General features: G+C 55.3%; 5 protein-coding genes across 5 annotated transcripts; 4 read left to right on the top strand and 1 right to left on the bottom strand.

The window, feature by feature from the left end:
• The first annotated feature begins 66 nt into the window (after nucleotides 1-66).
• C8Q71DRAFT_772827 (coatomer beta) lies at nucleotides 67-3,619 on the top strand. The gene is made up of 10 exons (XM_047924430.1): nucleotides 67-416; nucleotides 475-858; nucleotides 912-1,397; nucleotides 1,448-1,966; nucleotides 2,016-2,182; nucleotides 2,233-2,340; nucleotides 2,391-2,599; nucleotides 2,656-2,937; nucleotides 2,990-3,313; nucleotides 3,379-3,619. The coding sequence occupies exons 1-10, from the start codon at nucleotides 399-401 to the stop codon at nucleotides 3,408-3,410; spliced, it is 2,529 nt and encodes an 842-aa protein (XP_047776572.1). The 5' UTR covers nucleotides 67-398; the 3' UTR covers nucleotides 3,411-3,619.
• A 79-nt stretch (nucleotides 3,620-3,698) lies between these two features.
• On the top strand, nucleotides 3,699-10,681 carry C8Q71DRAFT_772830 (chitin synthase). Its single transcript, XM_047924431.1, has 12 exons — nucleotides 3,699-4,217; nucleotides 4,272-7,331; nucleotides 7,385-7,710; nucleotides 7,761-8,115; nucleotides 8,169-8,388; nucleotides 8,447-8,569; nucleotides 8,626-9,075; nucleotides 9,125-9,238; nucleotides 9,287-9,351; nucleotides 9,405-9,571; nucleotides 9,622-10,285; nucleotides 10,339-10,681. Exons 1-12 carry the CDS (start codon nucleotides 3,856-3,858, stop codon nucleotides 10,439-10,441), a joined length of 6,009 nt encoding a protein of 2,002 aa, XP_047776573.1. The 5' UTR covers nucleotides 3,699-3,855; the 3' UTR covers nucleotides 10,442-10,681.
• A 14-nt stretch (nucleotides 10,682-10,695) lies between these two features.
• Nucleotides 10,696-12,395, top strand: C8Q71DRAFT_772833 (uncharacterized protein). Its single transcript, XM_047924432.1, has 3 exons — nucleotides 10,696-10,917; nucleotides 10,978-11,325; nucleotides 11,417-12,395. The coding sequence occupies exons 1-3, from the start codon at nucleotides 10,846-10,848 to the stop codon at nucleotides 12,152-12,154; spliced, it is 1,158 nt and encodes a 385-aa protein (XP_047776574.1). The 5' UTR covers nucleotides 10,696-10,845; the 3' UTR covers nucleotides 12,155-12,395.
• On the top strand, nucleotides 12,359-15,145 carry C8Q71DRAFT_909403 (uncharacterized protein). The gene is made up of 23 exons (XM_047929040.1): nucleotides 12,359-12,428; nucleotides 12,545-12,765; nucleotides 12,820-12,874; nucleotides 12,924-12,942; nucleotides 12,991-13,069; nucleotides 13,128-13,141; nucleotides 13,199-13,300; nucleotides 13,357-13,366; nucleotides 13,418-13,435; nucleotides 13,486-13,511; nucleotides 13,565-13,590; nucleotides 13,641-13,675; nucleotides 13,728-13,752; nucleotides 13,804-13,815; nucleotides 13,875-13,890; nucleotides 13,941-13,983; nucleotides 14,043-14,143; nucleotides 14,197-14,259; nucleotides 14,321-14,348; nucleotides 14,396-14,453; nucleotides 14,504-14,679; nucleotides 14,732-14,980; nucleotides 15,028-15,145. Exons 2-22 carry the CDS (start codon nucleotides 12,757-12,759, stop codon nucleotides 14,900-14,902), a joined length of 1,086 nt encoding a protein of 361 aa, XP_047776575.1. The 5' UTR covers nucleotides 12,359-12,428; nucleotides 12,545-12,756; the 3' UTR covers nucleotides 14,903-14,980; nucleotides 15,028-15,145.
• On the bottom strand, nucleotides 14,827-16,484 carry C8Q71DRAFT_178678 (glutathione S-transferase C-terminal-like protein). The gene is made up of 8 exons (XM_047916787.1): nucleotides 16,322-16,484; nucleotides 16,014-16,206; nucleotides 15,799-15,957; nucleotides 15,617-15,742; nucleotides 15,379-15,555; nucleotides 15,201-15,314; nucleotides 15,020-15,144; nucleotides 14,827-14,961 (listed from the first exon to the last, which is right to left on the bottom strand). Exons 2-7 carry the CDS (start codon nucleotides 16,070-16,072, stop codon nucleotides 15,048-15,050), a joined length of 732 nt encoding a protein of 243 aa, XP_047776576.1. The 5' UTR covers nucleotides 16,073-16,206; nucleotides 16,322-16,484; the 3' UTR covers nucleotides 14,827-14,961; nucleotides 15,020-15,047.
• Nucleotides 16,485-17,346: the final 862 nt, after the last annotated feature.

A 17,346-nucleotide genomic window follows, 5' to 3' on the forward strand; every position in this document is an offset into this window, starting at 1 on the left:
GAAAATGGTGGTCGGAGAACACTTCTTGGTCTGGCGGTCATTCAGGCCTAGGCTTGTGCAAACAGAGAGACCAGATTCATCAGATGCATATTCTATATCATTCTGCTTCCAAGCAAGATATTCAGAGGTCTAGCGTCGCGCAGCTCGGGGTGTTTGTGGTGCAGTAGTGCGGGAGGCAGCGGTCGACAGTGGATGTCACGTACATGTCGACTTCTTGTCGATTGCGGCTGCATGTTTTCCCACGCCTCCTCCACGTATCCCGGACATTCAGGGTTTCGCTACCGCACCGTGATTGCCAGTCTCTACACTTGGACGTCTTTGCTCGACGAGCCTGCACTGCTCCCGGTATCACGCACTTCACGACCTTGGACGTTTCTGATTGACCTGCTGGAGGCGCGATGTTGTTGGACGTCAATGTGAGTGCGCAGACAGTTATATACGCAAGGACGCGTCTCAACCGGACTCTGCTGCCAGAGGAAGCTCTTCAGCCGGTCCGATCGTGTCAAGGGCGTGGACTTCCACCCGACGGAGCCCTGGCTACTCACCGGTCTCTACAATGGCACCGTGAACATCTACCACCTCGAGACAGGGTCGATCGTCAAGACATTCGAGGTCTCCGAGGTTCCCGTCCGATGCGTCAGGTTCATTCCTCGCAAGAACTGGTTCGTCGCGGGCTCGGACGACTTCCAGCTACGCGTGTTCAACTACAATACGCATGAGAAGGTCACCGCATTCGAGGCGCACCCGGACTATATCAGATGCCTGACGGTGCACCCGACGGCGAGCATCGTGTTGACTGGTAGCGATGACATGACGATCCGGGCATGGGACTGGGACAAGCAGTGGAGGTGTATACAGGTGCGTGAACTGGCCAAGATACTCCATACAAATCATGACCGCCTTCGCCGTAGACCTACGAGGGTCACACTCATTATATCATGAATGTTGCGATCAATCCGAAAGACCCCAACACCTTCGCGTCGTCATGTCTCGACCGGACGGTCAAAATGTGGTCATTAGGCTCCTCCACCCCCAACTTCACTCTCGAGGCACACGACAAGGGCGTCAACTACGTCGACTTCTATCCCGGTGCAGACAAGCCGTACCTCGTAACAGCAAGTGACGATCGCACGGTCAAGATCTGGGACTACCTCAGCAAAAGTTGCGTGCAGACACTGGAGAGTCACTCCAACAATGTCCTATTCGTCGTGTTCCACCCGAACCTGCCGCTCATCATCAGCGGTGGTGAGGATGGTACAGTAAAGCTCTGGAACAGCGGGACGTATAGGCTGGAGAATACCCTCAGCTATGCGCTTGAGCGGGCATGGTGCATTGCTGTTCGGAAGTCATCTAACGAGGTCTCCGTCGGTTATGATGAGGGTGTCGTCGTCGTGAAGGTGCGTCGCGTCGCGTATGTGCATATACTTTCTGTCTGAGCGTAGACCAGCTCGGCAGGGACGAGCCTACATACAGCATGGACCCCTCAGGGAAGCTTATCTACACGCGCAACAACGAGGTCCTCTCCGCCAACCTGCAAACCGTGCAGGAGGACGCGCTCACAGAGGGCAACCGCGTCCCGCTGTCGATCAAGGAGCTCGGCACGACCGAGATCTACGCCACCTCGCTGATGCACTCGCCGAATGGGCGGTTCGTGACCGTCGTCGGCGACGGGGAGTACATCGTGTACACCTCGCTCGCGTGGCGGAACAAGGCGTTCGGCAACGGCAACTCGTTCGCGTGGGCGGGTGACTCGAATACGTATGCGGTGCTGGAGGGACGGATGAAGGTGCGCGTGTACAAGAACTTTAGAGAGAGAGGCGGCGCGGGGATGAAGGGTGCGGGCTCGTGGAGCATTGATGCGCTGCACGGGGGCACGTTGCTCGCTGCACGAGGAAGCGGCTTCGTCGTCTTCTGGGACTGGGAGTCGGGTGAGGTTGTGCGGAGAATAGAAGTGGATGCCAAAAATGTAAGAGTGCAGCATGCTCGTTTGAACTCGATATTGATTTAGGTTGCAGGTGTTCTGGTCAGGGACTGGCAACCTTGTTACCATCGCGACGGAGGAGTCGTACTTCGTCCTACGATTTGACCGAGACGCATACAATGCAAAACTCGAGGAGGGCGTGGATATCAGCGATGAGGGTATTGAGGAGGCATTCGAGCTCGTCGCAGAGATATCCGAAGTGTAAGTGCGCGCAAGTCAAGGCACAGTCTTTGCTGACAGACTTTCGACAGAGTGAGAACCGCTAAATGGATCGGCGACTGCTTCATCTACACGACAGCAGCCAACAGATTGAATTACTTCATCGGCACTGAATCATATACTATTACACCCTTCGACACGTACGTTGTCCTCTATGGCGTCTGCTGGTCATGACTTGACATGCTCGCAGCCCTCTCTACATCCTTGGTTACCTTCCAGCGCAGAATCGAGTCTACCTGGCAGACAAGGACATGAACGTCTTCAACTATATCCTTTCGCTAGCATTGGTTGAGTACCAGACTGCTGTCCTCCAGGAGGACATGGTGGCGGCCGCAGAGATCTTGCCCACCATTTCGAAGGAACAGCGGACTAAGGTCGCATCCTTCCTTGAGGCCCGGGGTACGTCAGGAACATCTACAGTCATCGTGTAACTGGGGCTAATCGCACCACTGCAGGTCTCAAGGAGCTCGCGCTGCAAGTGACCACCGACCCAGACCACAAGTTCGACCTCTCACTACAACTTGATGACTTGGATGCTGCAGTCGAGATCGCACGGACAACTCCTGAGTTGGAGGCAGAGGCCAAGTGGAAGCAGATCGGCGACAGGGCACTCGCCGTCTGGCGGTTTGACCTCGCCCGGGAGAGTTACGAGAAGGCGGGCGATCTCAGCGCCTTGATGCTGCTCCTGTTGGCCATCGGAGACAGGGACGGCCTGGCGAAGCTGGCAGCAACGGCCGGTGCGTGACATGTTACGGTCTCGTAAGGAGCTGTGCTGACCTGTCTTGGCAGCGCAAAAGGGCCAGAACAACCTCGCGTTTGCGTCGCTGTTGCAGCTCGGTGATCCGAAGCCATGCGTGGACCTGCTCGTGAAGACGCACCGGGCGCCAGAGGCGGCCATGTTTGCGCGGACATACGCGCCGAGCAAGGTGCCAGACGCTGTGGACGCGTGGCGGGCGGAATTGAAGACCAAGGGGCGCACAAAGCTCGCTGCTACGATCGCACATCCCGGCGACAACCCAGAGCTATTCGAGGAGGGTTGGGAGGGCGCACTTGGCCGTGAGCGTGGCGAGGCGCAGCAGCCGCCTTCTGAGTCGCTTGTCAACGGCACTTCAGGTGAGTGAACATCACTGTTCGTTGGTCGGCAGGCTGTCAGAGTCTCACGGCGATACCATGTTTAGAAGCGGAGGCAGAGGGACCGCCGGAAGAGTGAGGTGGTTGCAGCTCAGCGATTCCGTTGCGGGGGTGAAGGGTCGTGACTCTGAGTCGCGGATTGTCCACAAGGGGGAGAGGGCGAGCTGTCTCAAAACCAGACCGGGCTTGTTGACGGACGATAGTGTAAATGTTATTTATTTGTTCTGCACCGAGACACACAATGCCACGGGCCTCTGAGAGTGCCGCGGAAAGGCGGTGTCTGAGAAAGTTAAGTAGAGCAGTCAGTGTGGAAAGTTGGAGAAGGGCCGCGGGAGGCGTGTGTGCGACGAGAACGGGCGGTCACACCGTCACGCGTCTGAGGCTGGGGCGTCGACGCCTCGACAACGGTGTGCTGCAGCCGTGCGCGCCAGGCCTCCCCATCACCCATTTTCTCACCACCACCTCCGTCTCGTCCTCGTCGCACAGAGCGCCGTCGACGCTCCGCCCCTCTCCTTTGCGCCGGCATGGCCGCTCAACCCTCGCAGGCGATCAACTCGGGAGAGCTCACCGACCTCATCTCTTCCTCGTCGTCCGCGACTGTCTATCCTTCTGACGACACCATTCTCTCCGTGCTGCAGGCACGCTTCCGTTCAGACCTCCCTTACGCCCGCATTGGCACATCCAACCTCGTCGTTGTCAACCCGTACAAGACTCTCAACAATGTCAGCGACGCGAGCGCCAAGGAGTACGAGGAACGGTGTTACAAGGACACTAGCCTCCCTCTGCCCGGTGGTCCACCGTCACCACAGCCCCACATCTACGACCTTGCAGCGAGGGTGTACCTGCTTATGAGGAGGAGAAATGAGTCGCAATCGGTGGTCTTCCGGTGAGTCGCCTTTTTGTCTGGGATATCCCGAGTATCTCACGAATGCGCGTTCAGAGGAATAACGGCGTCGGGAAAGACACAGAATTCCCAGCTGCTTGTCAACCAGGTGCTGAGGCTCTCCGCACATTCCAAAAAGGAGGCGAAACTCGCGACACAAATCAAGGCGCTCTCGCCGCTCCTCGATTCATTCGGTAACGCCAAAACACTCATCAATCCGAATGCGTCTCGACATGGTCGCTACCTCGAGCTCCACTTCAGTGACCGAGGTCGTATCAGTGGGGCCAAGGTACTCACGTACGGGCTCGACAAATCGCGCCTGAATCGCCTCTCCTTCGAGGAACGCACCTACCATGTGTTCTACCAGTTCCTCGCGGGCGCAACACCGGATGAGCGTGACATGTACAACCTCGAGGATCCATCAGACTATGCGCTCCTAGCATCGTCGGGTTGCTACCGACTCCCTTCTGGCGCTCACAGCGACGACAACACAGCGATGGAGGAGTTGCGTGCGGCGATGAAGACGCTTGGGTTCAAGCCGAAGCACCTTTCGTCAATATTCAGCTTGCTCGTGGCAATCCTTACGCTCAGTAACGTGCAGTTCACGGAACCTGACAACAGGGATGTCTCCGCGCTCATCTCCAATCCTCTCGTTCTTGAAGAAATTGCTCGTCTTCTCGGCGTACCTCTGGACGACCTCAGCGAGACACTGACAAACAAGACAAACTATGTCCGGAAGGAGTTGTACACAGTGCTCTTGAACGCACACCAGGCCGCAGCTCAGCGGGATTCCTTGATGCGCGAACTCTACGCGATCTTGTTTGCCTTCGTCGTTGAGACTGCGAACCACCGCATCGCCCCCAACCCCCAATCACCACCTCCCCCTGCACAAATTGTCTTGCTCGATCAACCTGGCTTCCAGACGAAGGGTGCACCCGGCTCGGCATCAGTGTACATTGGTGGTCCCGCACCCCTCCTGACGCCCCATGGCCAGGCCGGCTTCGACGAGTTCTGCATCAACTTTGCGAATGAGATGGTGCAGTCGTACGTTCTGCGCAACGCTTTCGAGGATTTTGTTGGGTACAACGGGGAGATGACGAGGGATGGTGTTTCCCTGCCCGCGATCGCGACGATGGACAACTCTGCGTGCATCGAGCTGTTGCGGGGCTCTCAGCTGAGCGAGAGGGCGTCGAAGAAGCCGGGAGGTATCCTCGGTGTGATGAACAAGGCGAGCTCGTCGTTCAAGTCCGGGAAGAGCGGAGAGAAGCGCGACGAGGAGCTGTTGCAAGATCTGGTCTCCAAGTTCGGTGTTCACGCATCGTTCATTGCGAGCCCACCAGAGCAGGCGGCGAACATGCAGTTCGGCATCAATCACTTCGCTGGGCCATGCTCATACGACGTACACGGCTTTGTGGAGAAGGACACAGACATCCTCGACACCGCTTTCGTCTCCCTCCTCCGGAACTCCACGGACCCCTTCATCTCGAAGCTTATGTCGGGGCCTAGTCTTGCGACCGAGCGTCACGCGAAGGACGAGAGCATCATCGCGCAAGCACAGGTTTCCTCTCGACCTCTCCGTCAACCGACACCCGTCCTCTCTCGGGATGGTGCCCCACCTGCAGAGGGCGAGGAGCACTCGCATCTGGACCCATCGAAAGCCTACCCCGTCACCACTCAGCTCAGCCACAATCTCTCCGAGATGATGGCCAGCCTCGACCGGACACGTCTCTGGACCGTATCGTGTATCCGGCCGAACGACTCAGGCTCGTCGAACTCGTTCGATAAGCGGCGAGTAAAAGCGCAGATCCGTGCGCTGCTCCTCCCGGACTTGGTGTCGCGCAAGAAGGTGGACTTCGTTGCCGACTTCGATCACACGTCGTTTTGCGATCAGTATGTCCCGACCATGGGCGGCTCGGAGTCGGAGCGCATCCGGCAGTGCGCGCATGCGAATGGTTGGCAGGAGGGCCAGGACTACGTCGTTGGACACCGGTCGATCTGGCTGACGTACATGGCGTGGAAGATGGTGGAGGATGTCTTGCGGCAGGCGGAGAAGGATGCGAAGAAGGGTATGGGTATCAAGGATGATGAGGACGAGAGCGTCGCGCCGGATGATATGACGGAGGCGACTCAGCACGATGCACCGTCTATGCCTGCTGCGTCCTACTACGGTGCGGGCGCGAGCGAGGACAACTTGCTCCTGACTCGCACGGGCACGAATGGGACGACTTACCGGGACGCGAACACGAAGGGTGGCTACGCTCAGGTCGGTCTCTCGACGCCTAACGTCGAGAACACCCCGGCGTACAACGACCAGGAAGGCGAGGTCTGGGGATCGGAGTGGGACAAGAAGGACCCTGCCTACGGAGGTCCACCCGTACTCGAGAAGGAAGCCCCCGGCGGCATGGTCGTCAAAGACGCACCGAACGCTGTCGAGGAGGTCCCGACTACAAAGATTCGCCGCTGGTGGGTCGCTATCGTCTGGTTGGTAACATGGTGGATGCCCGACTTCTGCCTGAACAAGATCGGGCGTATGAAGCGGCCAGACATTCGGCTGGCGTGGCGAGAGAAGGTCACCATCTTCTTCCTCATCATATTCTTCAATGGTGTCGTCTTGTTCTACATCATCGAGTTCGGTCGTCTCCTCTGCCCGGATTACGACAAGGCATGGAACACGAACCAACTCGGCCAGCACACCGGTACGAACGACTTCTATGTCGCCATCCAAGGCACTGTGTACGACGTCTCGAAGTTCGTCAACCACGATCACAGTGACATCGCGAGTGAACCGAGTAACGGCGCAGACACCTTGGACTACCTTGCCGGTCAGGATCTGACGTACTATTTCCCGCCACCCCTCACGCTCGCTTGCCCCAACCTGGTCACGAACGACCAGTTGTCTTTGCTCACGCCCACGAACTGGACGGAGACGGTGCCTCAAGCGATGCACACATCAGGAGCATTGCAGAGCTTCAAGTCGAGTAAGCTGCATCAGGATAACTGGTACACGTCAATCTTCCAGCCGAAGATCAATCAGTACAAGATCGGTGCGTACGTCTTCAGCAAGGGCGAGCTCTCGGCCGCATCGTCTAGCAATGATGGTTCCACGACGGACCAACGGTATGCATCTTTCGCCTATGCTCTACTGAGTCGGTGTTAACTGTTCTATCCAGATACTGGGCTATCTGGGACAACAGTGTCTATGACCTCTCCGCGTATTTCCAGACGCTTACGAACAACGACGATTCTTCCGTCTTTACGTTCCTGGATTCTGATCTCGCCGGTCTCTGGCAGTCTACGCCTGGACAAGATATCTCGAGCGACATCGCGTCTACCTTGGCTAAGATGAACTCATCGTACGCCGAGGATAATGTCAGGTGCATCAAGAACCTTTTCTACTGGGGCGAGCTGGACTTCCGTTCGACGGCGCGGTGTCAAGTTCAAAATATTATGCTCATTGTGTTCTCAGCCATCATCATGTCGTCCATGGCGATCAAGTGTAAGCCTGCCTACGATCGTCCGAGGTAACAACGTTAACCATTTTCGTAGTCCTTGCTGCTCTGCAGCTGACACCGAAGGCGACGCCCGAGATGCTGGACAAGTTCGTCATTTGCCAGGTGCCCTGTTACACGGAAGGCGAGGAGTCACTGCGCCGTACGCTCGACTCGTTGGCTGCTCTGAACTACGACGACAAGCGCAAGCTCATGTTCATCATCTGTGACGGTAACATCATCGGTACTGGGAATGACCGTACGACGCCCCGAATCGTCCTCGACCTCCTCGGTGTGGACCCTCAACTGGATCCTGAGCCCCTCCTTTTCAGGTCCGTTGGCGAGGGCTCGAAGGCTCTGAACTACGGCAAGATCTATTCGGGTCTCTACGAATTCGAGGGCCACGTCGTTCCGTGAGTACTCCGTCAATCTGCACTAGGTGACTCGTCCTGAATAGTGATCGCAGGTACATCATCGTCGTCAAAGTCGGCAAGCCGACCGAGCGCACCAAGCCTGGTAACCGAGGAAAGCGTGACAGTCAGATCTTGCTTATGCAGTACCTCAACCGCGTCCATTTCGATGCCCCGATGAACCCTCTCGAGCTGGAGATCTACCACCAGATGCGCAACGTCATTGGCATTGACCCTGCCTTCTACGAGTATATCTTCACCGTCGATGCTGATACGGTTCGTCGCCTACTTTTCACCTGAATGACGATACTTATGTGCTACCTTGATTGTGTAGTCCGTTACGCCGGAGTCTTTGAATCGTTTGGTGGCCGCCACTGCCGATGACTCGAGTATTATCGGTGTCTGTGGCGAGACAAGGCTAGACAACCCGGAGAAATCCTGGTGGACAATGATTCAGGTATAGTCATACGATGTCCACTCAGGAATGGGAGCATCGCTGACGTCGTCACACAGGTCTACGAATACTACATCTCTCACCACCTGTCAAAGGCATTCGAGAGTTTGTTCGGCTCGGTGTCCTGTTTACCCGGTTGTTTCTCGCTCTACCGCATCCGAACGGCGGACAAGGGTCGTCCTGTGATCATCTCCAACCGTATCATCGAGGAGTACGCGGAGCCCAATGTCGATACGTTGCACAAGAAGAATCTGTTCTCCCTCGGTGAAGATCGATTCTTGACGACGTTGATGCTGAAGCACTTCCCCACTTTCCGGACGAAGTTCCTCGGCTCGGCTCTTTCACATACGATCGCCCCGGAGTCCTGGCGCGTTTTGTTCTCGCAGCGTCGTCGGTGGATCAACTCTACTGTCCACAACCTCTGTGAGCTGGTGCTCCTTCCGGACATGTTCGGGTTCTGCTGTTTCTCTATGCGCTTCTTCGTCTTCGTGGATCTCCTGGGTACCCTGGTGAGTCCAGACCGTTTATGAAGTTGTACATGTCTGACTGTTCGCCCAGATCCTTCCGTCGACAGTCGTCTACTTGACCTACCTGGTTATTGTCGTCTCAACTCACCAGTCTGCATTCCCTCTCATTTCGATCATCATGATAGCGGCCGTGTACGGCTTGCAGGTTAGTTTTGTTCAGCCATGCTCGGATCACTGGCTCACATATTGTCAGGCGATCATCTTCTTGCTCAAGCGAGAGTTCATGCTTATCGGTTGGATGGTTGTATACATCCTTTCGTGAGTGCATGCGTCGTCGAAGTCGGCGACCAGTGACTGAACTTGTCTTGCAGATATCCGGTCTACAGTTTCTTCCTTCCCATCTACTCGTACTGGTGCATGGACGACTTCAGTTGGGGTAACACTCGTCTCGTCATCGGTGACGGCAGCAACAAGAAGGTCGTCATGAACGAGGATGAGAAGTTCGACGAGTCCATGATCCCTCTCAAGAAGTTCAGTGGTATGTAGTTCTCCACGTCCATCGTCGTCACTAGCTGACCCTACGCACAGAGTACGAGGCAGAAGCATGGGAGACTGGCACGCGTCACTCCGATGAGACCGGTTACAGCAGCAAGCCACGTTCCCGTGTTCGCGGCTCCGTGTCTGGATCGCAGTCACCGCGCAGCTATCACCAAACATCGCAAGCCGAGGGCGGCGACTACTGGCGCGACACAAATGCACTCGGCCACAAGGGCTCGAATCCCAGCCTGCGTGGACGGCCTTCACAGACAAACCTGTCGCAGTATGGTGGGCAGCCGGTCATGTCGCAATACAGCATCCCGCAGTTGCCGTTCATGCCCATGGGCGGTGGACCTGGCTCTGTGGCTGGCTCTGAGTATGGCGGCCACATGCCCATGGCGATGCCGATGGGCTACCAGAACACGGGTAGCATGTACGGCATGATGCCGACCGCGCCACGCAACACCGTCATGACAAACCTCAATATGTTTGGCGGCAGTGCAGATATGGATGCGACCGGGTCACAGCACTCCGGCCATGGGCTGGCAGCTCCGATGATGCCGATAGCTCAGCGACCGATGTCGACGTTCTCAATGGCAACGTCGGTGAATCCCTTCGCAGGGCCGAGCATGAACCCGAATCCTTCAGACGAGGATTTAGTTCACGCGCTGCGCCAATATCTTAGCACACAAGACCTGATGACTGTGACGAAGAAGTGAGTCCCCGATGACTAAGTTTATGAGATTGTCCTGACAGATGATTGTTCAGGACTGCAAGGGAAGCTATCCAGGCGAAGTTCCCCAAGGCTGATTTGTCGGGTCGTAAACAGTTCTTGAACGACTCGATCGACCAGATTCTTTCTCAAGCATAGACAGCCCTCACGAACCTTCTACGAACATTCGCCGCCTTGCACTTTCGGTCTTTACTTGGACGCGGACTGACGTTGGGACACTACACTATCGGACTTTTTGTCGAGTCATCATGTTTGCACTGCACGGACATTGACCATCTCTCGCATCACGAACACTATAGCAATGTAATGCCACTGAACTTTAGTATCCTTGGAATCTATGCTTGTGTAGCTGCTCAATTTCAGCGACTTTCCATACGAGCCTCGAGGTGGGGGTCAGTCTGTCAATCACGTGGCGGCGTAATGCGGACGGCGTATACGGACGGCGCCTCGTTCCGCCGCCGTATTTGAGCCTAGAGTGCTTGGGAAGCTGCGGTTTGCTCCGTCCTCCCATCTCTCTCGGGGCCGTCGTCTCGTTGCCTACAATGCCAGCCCCAGCCGCTGTCTACGTCGTCGGCGCCGTGGCTGTTGTAGCCGGTGTTTTCGCGTTTAAGGAGGTGAGCGTGACATCAGTGGTGTCTAGGACCCCTATCACGATGCTTAAGCCGATCGCCTAGTTTGTGTACGAGCCTCACATTGCTCCGAGGCTCGAGGCATGGGCAGAGGCGTTCGTTGAGAACCGCCGTCAGCAGCGAGCACGACGTCGAGGTCTCGTTGCTGCGCAGTCGGTCTCTGAGCATGGCGATGAGAACAGGACCCGTCGATCTACGGAATCAGGCAACGGCGACAGCCGCCCTAGTGCACCGGTTAGAGCGCGCGGCCGACGCGACAACGGCGACGACGACGATGGCGTGGGCACCTCTGTCGAGCTAGAGCAGCTCGTAGCGCGAGAGGCTAGTGGCTGGAGCGACGACGGTAGGCAGAACGGTCTAAGACACAGGAAGACCGCGGGCACAATGGACGAGGTAAGTCAACTTTGTTCTTTTCTTGCCCATTTCTTCCAGCCCGTCATCGCCTCACGCTCTCATCATGACTCCATCTAACATTATTCTGCAGAGCAACGTATTCCTTCCTTACCGGCCTATGTCTCCTACCCATGTCATCTTCGACTCATCTGCAGCCTCCACCCCGACCACGCCGTCCTCTAGTGGCTCAAGATTACAGAGTCCCCGCGGTGCAGCTACGCCGCTCCTGCAGACTCCCTCCGTTCCGTCTCCCAAATCTCGCCCGTCGTCAGTCGCTTCCCTCAATGTAGCTCACATCCCGCCTACGCCCGTCTCCATCCGCTCAGTAGCCTCATCGCGAGTCCAGTCTCCGCATATGATGGACGCTATGTCTTCGCGATCGTCGAGCCCGGATGTACCTGCAATGTACAACACCGCCCTCATGGGATCGATCGGCAACTTGTCGGATCGGGCAAGTGCCACTGCAACATCTATCCCTGCTTCTCGAGTCCAATCGCCTTTCTCCGACTACCATCTGGCGGCCCCAGTACCCTCCTTACCGCCGTCCCGCATCCAGTCTCCGTTCTCTGACATCCATGCCGTTATAGCGCGCAGTCCGACGCTGACCGCGCGGTCCGGTATGACGTCGCCCTTCAGCCAGATGTCTGAGCCGATGTCTGACTTCGACCTGCCGTCGGACAGCGAGGACGATGTGATGTCCTTGCGTTCTGGGATGTTCAGCCCCAATGTGTCAAGCCGCCAGGAGGAACGCGCGTTTGACGTCCTGTCTATCCACGGGAGTGAAGGCTCCAGCTGGGGAAGCGTCGGTCGTCGGACGCCCGAGCCCTAAACCTTCTTTACACAGCTCGCACAGCTCGTCTCCGTTAATCAGCTGAACGAACGGTTCCTCGCCTGCTTTTGGTCTGTGGTCTGTACTATAATCACTATCCGTCCTGTCCGGCCATTGTTATATTCGCGCACTGCTATCGTGTACATCCATCGAGCCACTGTAGAACCACCGTACCCCTCTGTTGTACAGATACCGCAGTTCTTGTATCTATGTGTTCATATTGGACCCTTTTCGCAGCGAACGAAATGGAACACTTCATCTGAGGTAACAAGGTGCGTCGGGCCCTGCTAGACGTTACATGGGGGTTACTGACCGGAATCATAACGGACAGTTGTATGTTTATATTAGTTCACACTGCCGCGCACCGTCTGAGTTGTTCATCAACGCCAGGCTATCTCATCCGTCCGTCATCTCACCTCGCATCGCAATGTCAACCCATGTTCGACAGACCCTGCCTGCACGAAAGGTGCCCGTCCCCACAGGGAACCACTTTATAACCGCCCTCTATTGGCGACAGGGGACTCCTGATCCGCGCTCTCCTGGAGACTGCGTCGGTGCCGCGCATCGTGTCCGTACAATCGTGAGTGATACATGTAGAGGCAATGCTTGTGGTGAGTCGACGACGACATACATACCGCTTGCCCCGTGTTTCACAGATCAGCTAGCTAGCTATGCCTTCCACCCATTCCCTCGATGGTTCCCTTGGAGTAGCTTTACTCGGTGCGTGAGCCGTCGCTCAACCGGACGCTGCAGCTGATGCCTCTCGTAGGCGACCTCGCCGCAGCCATGTGAGTTCCTAGAGGAGCTGCACAGTGCTTTATACTTACCCATGATAGTCTTTTCGGTGTGACTAGTGTCCAGGCGACGGTCTACTTCAAACATTCCAAGAATGACCACCCTAAACTCAAATACACAGTAAGCGGTACCAGAAACTTGAGGTACAGATGAGTACTAAGCTTTCGATGATGCATAGATCATTCTTTTGTGGTAAGTCGAGCCCGCGGCTTTATTGATATTACTGTTTCCCAGCTGTTTGTTCTTCAGCATCTTGGATACCGTCCAACTTGCCCTCATTACCATTTCCGTCTACACAAGCGCTGTGACATCCGTTGGCGATCCTGACCCAGCTCTTTCGTTGGGCAATTGGTAGGCTTCTACGTTTCGCTGTGAACTTCTGATACGATGACAATTGTTCGCGACAGGAGTGTGAAGGCGAGAGCTTGTGGTGTACCTGTTGTTCTGTGAGCACTGATGTCCGAATAGGCACATGTAGCCGTCGCAGTACGTCTATCACCATCCGCCGCTTTCCATGTTATCTCACATGTTTTCAGGGAGTCAGCGACGCCATCATACGAGGGTAACGTGGTTGATCTGAGAAGTCTGCAGTATCGACTAATCAGCCATTGAAAGCCTGTTTTGCCATCGCTTGTGGAACTGTGAGTGTCAGGATTCACCATGTCCGTCGTCGGTGCCCATGCATCCGCAGTCAGTCAGAAGAATTGGGTCCTTGTGATCTTCATTGTATGTCTTCAAAGTACTGCAGTTGGCGCCGCTCTGATTCTCTCCGCTTTAGGCAGCAGGAACGACAATTGCACTTGGTGAGTGCCGCTAGTCACTTCGAGAATTCGTTGAGCTCACATCCCTGCTAGCTGGTAGCATAGGTATGAAAGTGAAGTCCCCTTCGACCAATTGCTTGCTGATCACATGTGTCGATGACCAGAATTCTCCATTCAATGGTAAGGACTGAGCTATCATTGCATGAAGCTCGCTACACACTTGAGAACAGCTTCAGTCTGCTTGGCGACGTGTTCCATATATCCTCCGTCTCGGTGAGTACATCGCGCGGGGGCCACAAAGTATGTGACAGACACTACATCGGCAGTTGCAGTGGCTGTTGTACGCAAGCCTGGGCGCTGGGATCGGTGCAGACGCCACCATCGCTATAACCCTCTGCCTTCTTTTGCGACATCTCTCCGCAGGATCGGATCCGTACGTCTGTCTCCCTGGAATTGCTATCGTGCTGACTCTCGGTGATGGCAAAGGTGTCACAAAAGGATGGCACGGACTATCATGGTCTACGGTGTCAATAGCGGCATGCTCACTTGGTAAGGCGCATGTCTAAGGGGTAGTTCGCTAAGCAGCTGCGTATCTGATTCCTTGCCATAGCCTCTGTGAAATAAGCTGCCTTGTCACTGTAAGTGATTCCTTCCTTCCTGTCGAACAGCATCTCACCGTGCGTAGTATGCAACGCTACCGAACAACCTCATATTCCTTGCCGTCTTCTTCGTTCTACCAAAGCGTGAGTGTATCCAAGCGTTTCGGGTGTATTGACGTCTAACGAATGTGCAGTGCTTCTGAACGCTCTATTGGCTACGTTGAACAGCCGTTCAACGCTGCGCCAAGTGGCAGCGACCTACAAGAGATCGATGCAGCAGACAACAGCCTTCACTCCCACAACTGCCAGACCCAGTGTGAGACAAAGCAACTTACGAAGTCGATTCAGCGATAGTCCATTTCATAGTGTGGTACGTATATCGGCTTCACTCACGGCATAGCAATGACCTTGGTGTCGCATAGGCCTTCAATGACATATCGCCGCTGACGGTGAACATGCCCCGGCTTCCGTCAGTGACCCGACCGGCAAATCTCAGAGCATCCGTCAAGCCGTCCATTATTGATGCGGAGGGTGGAGGATATCGTTTCGATCATCCGTCTCCTCTACGCTCGGGTCGATTCCATGCGTTCTAGAATCGATCCCGTAACAGTCATCAGCAGAACCAGCTCATTTCGTTCATCCTGCTACATTGCTACATGGTAGCATTCAAGGTCAATAAATATTTCTAGTACGCGATGTCCTTATCTCACCTTCCAAGTTTGAATCGAGGTCAAGCCTCTAAGCACCTACGCGCGCAGCGGCCTGCGTCACCATAGAGCGTCGCATTGCAAGGATTTCGGCCACAGGCTGCCTCGCTAGTAATGCATTGTGCCAGCTTTTACAAATGAATGTCAGGCGACTGAAGAATATGCAGATAGCGGCACTGCTGACCGGTGGACTGCCGGATAGTCTCGCTCCAGATCGAAGTCGGGGTAGTCGGCCATTATCACCTTGAAATCCACCACGTTCCATTGCCGCATGATGTCGAGAGCCACGACGTTCCATCTGTACGCAGCCAAACAGATGAGTGCACGATCTCAAGACTTCAACAGAGCAGACTCCTACTTACGGCACAAATGAGATATCCGCAACGGAGCACTTTCCGCCCACAAGCCATTCTTGCTTCGAAAGGACGCTCTCAAGCACAGTGAGTACTCGGATTGTCTCCCTCCGGTAGCGGTCAATGGCGCTCGGAATGATTTCATGATGATACTTCATGAACCAGTACGCCTGTCCGAAGTACGGTCTGTGCGCGAACTATCAGCCGGACGGCAGTTTGAGGAATGACCCCATTGGCAGGCACTCACCCTTGTCCGGACGCTTGGAAGATGAGCCACTGTAGCTGTTGCCAGTTCTCTCTAGGATCTGCAGCGGAGATCTTGCGTTTTGGATCGTAGTTGTCGACTAGGTAGGTGATGATGGCATTTGACTCCCTGTAGTATGCGACGGATGTAAGTATGTAACTGCGCTCAAAGGGATCTAGTCTGACCAGATAGCAAATTCGTCATTCGCGTGATCGATCAACGTTGGTATCCTTCCATTAGGATTGTACTGCAAGTGTTCCGATGCCTTGTGTTCGTCCTTGCTGAAGTCGAGGTACTTCGGCTCGTACTCCAAGCCTAGTTCGACAAGAACCATCGCCACTTTCCTGGCCACAAAGCAAGATAAATAGCGAACTGTTAGGTCACGTTCACGGAGACTTACCAACCGTTGGGGCCACCGCCGAGATGAGTAAATAGCGTGAACTGCTTTCCGTGAGACATGGCACACGACGAAGGACTCTGGCAATCCAAGCTCCTTCATCGCGCGAGATTTATGTGCTAGGGAAGTGGCCGCCTTCGCCGTATCGTCTCCGTTGTAATATTCTGCTTCGCTGAATCATCGTATGTCGGTCGCTCTGTAAGCTACTACATTCCCTTTGGTCAGCGAGAACGGTAATAGGTGTGTCCCGAGAATCAACGTACCTTGCTTCGCGGCTCAGGTACCTTCCTGCAGAAAGAGCAGTTACCCACAGTCCGGCCTACATATGCACCGCTTCTCAGATGCCGGTGGGAACTCCACCGCAATTATGACACAACCGCGTTACTCCACATACGCCGGCAGTAGGAAGGGTGCATCGCGAGATGTCGTATCACCATCCAGTTCCATCTTGCCTGGAGGTGCTCTTCTTTACCGTCTGGTGCCAGCGGTCCGTTGAGTATGCGGCCGTTATTCAGCACAGGCGGGTGCTGACCAAGATCATCTGGCGATGCATCGATATGTCAGAGTTCGCGACGAAGCAGTAACACAGACAATCGACAGGAGTACTGACTTGTATGAATCCTCCATCTGAGTAATAGAGGACCACTAGGAGCCGGTGCATACAGTTAGATCCCCTTGTTGCGTGATTCTCTCAGTTGATACCAAGTTGATACTGATCAGGAGTACTTGAGCCACATGTGTTTCTGTCGCGCAACTGGACTTTCAGGCCCTCTTGCCCATTCTTTGCATACTCAAGCTCGGGCCAGCGGTGGGTGAATATTGGCATGGACATCCACTGCCAATGGCCGCGTACTCCTCTATGCGATGCTGTCACGCCTTTTCCCCTTGCGGAACAGGAGTGACTGGGACGTACGTCTTGGTCAAGCCTCTGCTTTAATGATGCCTGGAGTCAATGGAATGGGCCCGGGAGGAGGTAAGTATCGCGGAAGCAAACACGATTGCTCGCGGTATATCGGGTGGTGACCGGTGATCGATCAATCGGTCAGTAGGCTCAGGGCGAGCGCCTCCCGAGATTTGAAGCTGATTCGCACTGGCAGCGTAGCGCGGAGGCAAGGTCATGTAACGAATGAACGGCAACACTCCAACCGCCACTATGTTCGTAGAACTCGATGTTTCCGGACAAATATTGACTGACGGAGAGCTGACTATCGGAGTCACGCACTGACGAGAATGACTAGCCTAGTGCGACGGGATTCGCCGGCCTACTACTTAGTACTGCCCCTCGCGGCCAATCCCTCGATCTGGCAAACATGATGATCGAGGTAGTCTCAAACCA

This window comes from Rhodofomes roseus, assembly GCF_022264815.1.
Source record: "Rhodofomes roseus strain CIRM-BRFM 1785 chromosome Unknown C8Q71scaffold_17, whole genome shotgun sequence".
NCBI classification, from domain to species: domain Eukaryota; kingdom Fungi; phylum Basidiomycota; class Agaricomycetes; order Polyporales; family Fomitopsidaceae; genus Rhodofomes; species Rhodofomes roseus.

Bases quoted from the DNA above. Each gene is read 5' to 3' on its own strand.
- C8Q71DRAFT_909403 (XM_047929040.1), top strand. The intron at 14,349-14,395 runs GTAAGTGATTCC...CACCGTGCGTAG, and splicing joins AAATAAGCTGCCTTGTCACT to TATGCAACGCTACCGAACAA. The intron at 14,680-14,731 runs GTACGTATATCG...GGTGTCGCATAG, and splicing joins ATAGTCCATTTCATAGTGTG to GCCTTCAATGACATATCGCC.
- C8Q71DRAFT_772830 (XM_047924431.1), top strand. From the start codon at position 3,856: ATGGCCGCTCAACCCTCGCAGGCGATCAACTCGGGAGAGCTCACCGAC. The intron at 9,076-9,124 runs GTGAGTCCAGAC...CTGTTCGCCCAG, and splicing joins TGGATCTCCTGGGTACCCTG to ATCCTTCCGTCGACAGTCGT. The intron at 9,239-9,286 runs GTTAGTTTTGTT...ACATATTGTCAG, and splicing joins CGGCCGTGTACGGCTTGCAG to GCGATCATCTTCTTGCTCAA.
- C8Q71DRAFT_772827 (XM_047924430.1), top strand. The intron at 1,398-1,447 runs GTGCGTCGCGTC...AGCGTAGACCAG, and splicing joins AGGGTGTCGTCGTCGTGAAG to CTCGGCAGGGACGAGCCTAC. The intron at 2,341-2,390 runs GTACGTTGTCCT...ACATGCTCGCAG, and splicing joins ACTATTACACCCTTCGACAC to CCCTCTCTACATCCTTGGTT.
- C8Q71DRAFT_772833 (XM_047924432.1), top strand. From the start codon at position 10,846: ATGCCAGCCCCAGCCGCTGTCTACGTCGTCGGCGCCGTGGCTGTTGTA. The intron at 10,918-10,977 runs GTGAGCGTGACA...CCGATCGCCTAG, and splicing joins GTGTTTTCGCGTTTAAGGAG to TTTGTGTACGAGCCTCACAT. The intron at 11,326-11,416 runs GTAAGTCAACTT...ATTATTCTGCAG, and splicing joins CCGCGGGCACAATGGACGAG to AGCAACGTATTCCTTCCTTA.
- C8Q71DRAFT_178678 (XM_047916787.1), bottom strand. From the start codon at position 16,072: ATGTCTCACGGAAAGCAGTTCACGCTATTTACTCATCTCGGCGGTGGC. The intron at 15,743-15,798 runs GTCAGACTAGAT...CGCATACTACAG, and splicing joins AATGACGAATTTGCTATCTG to GGAGTCAAATGCCATCATCA. The intron at 15,145-15,200 runs GTCAGCAGTGCC...CATTTGTAAAAG, and splicing joins GACTATCCGGCAGTCCACCG to CTGGCACAATGCATTACTAG.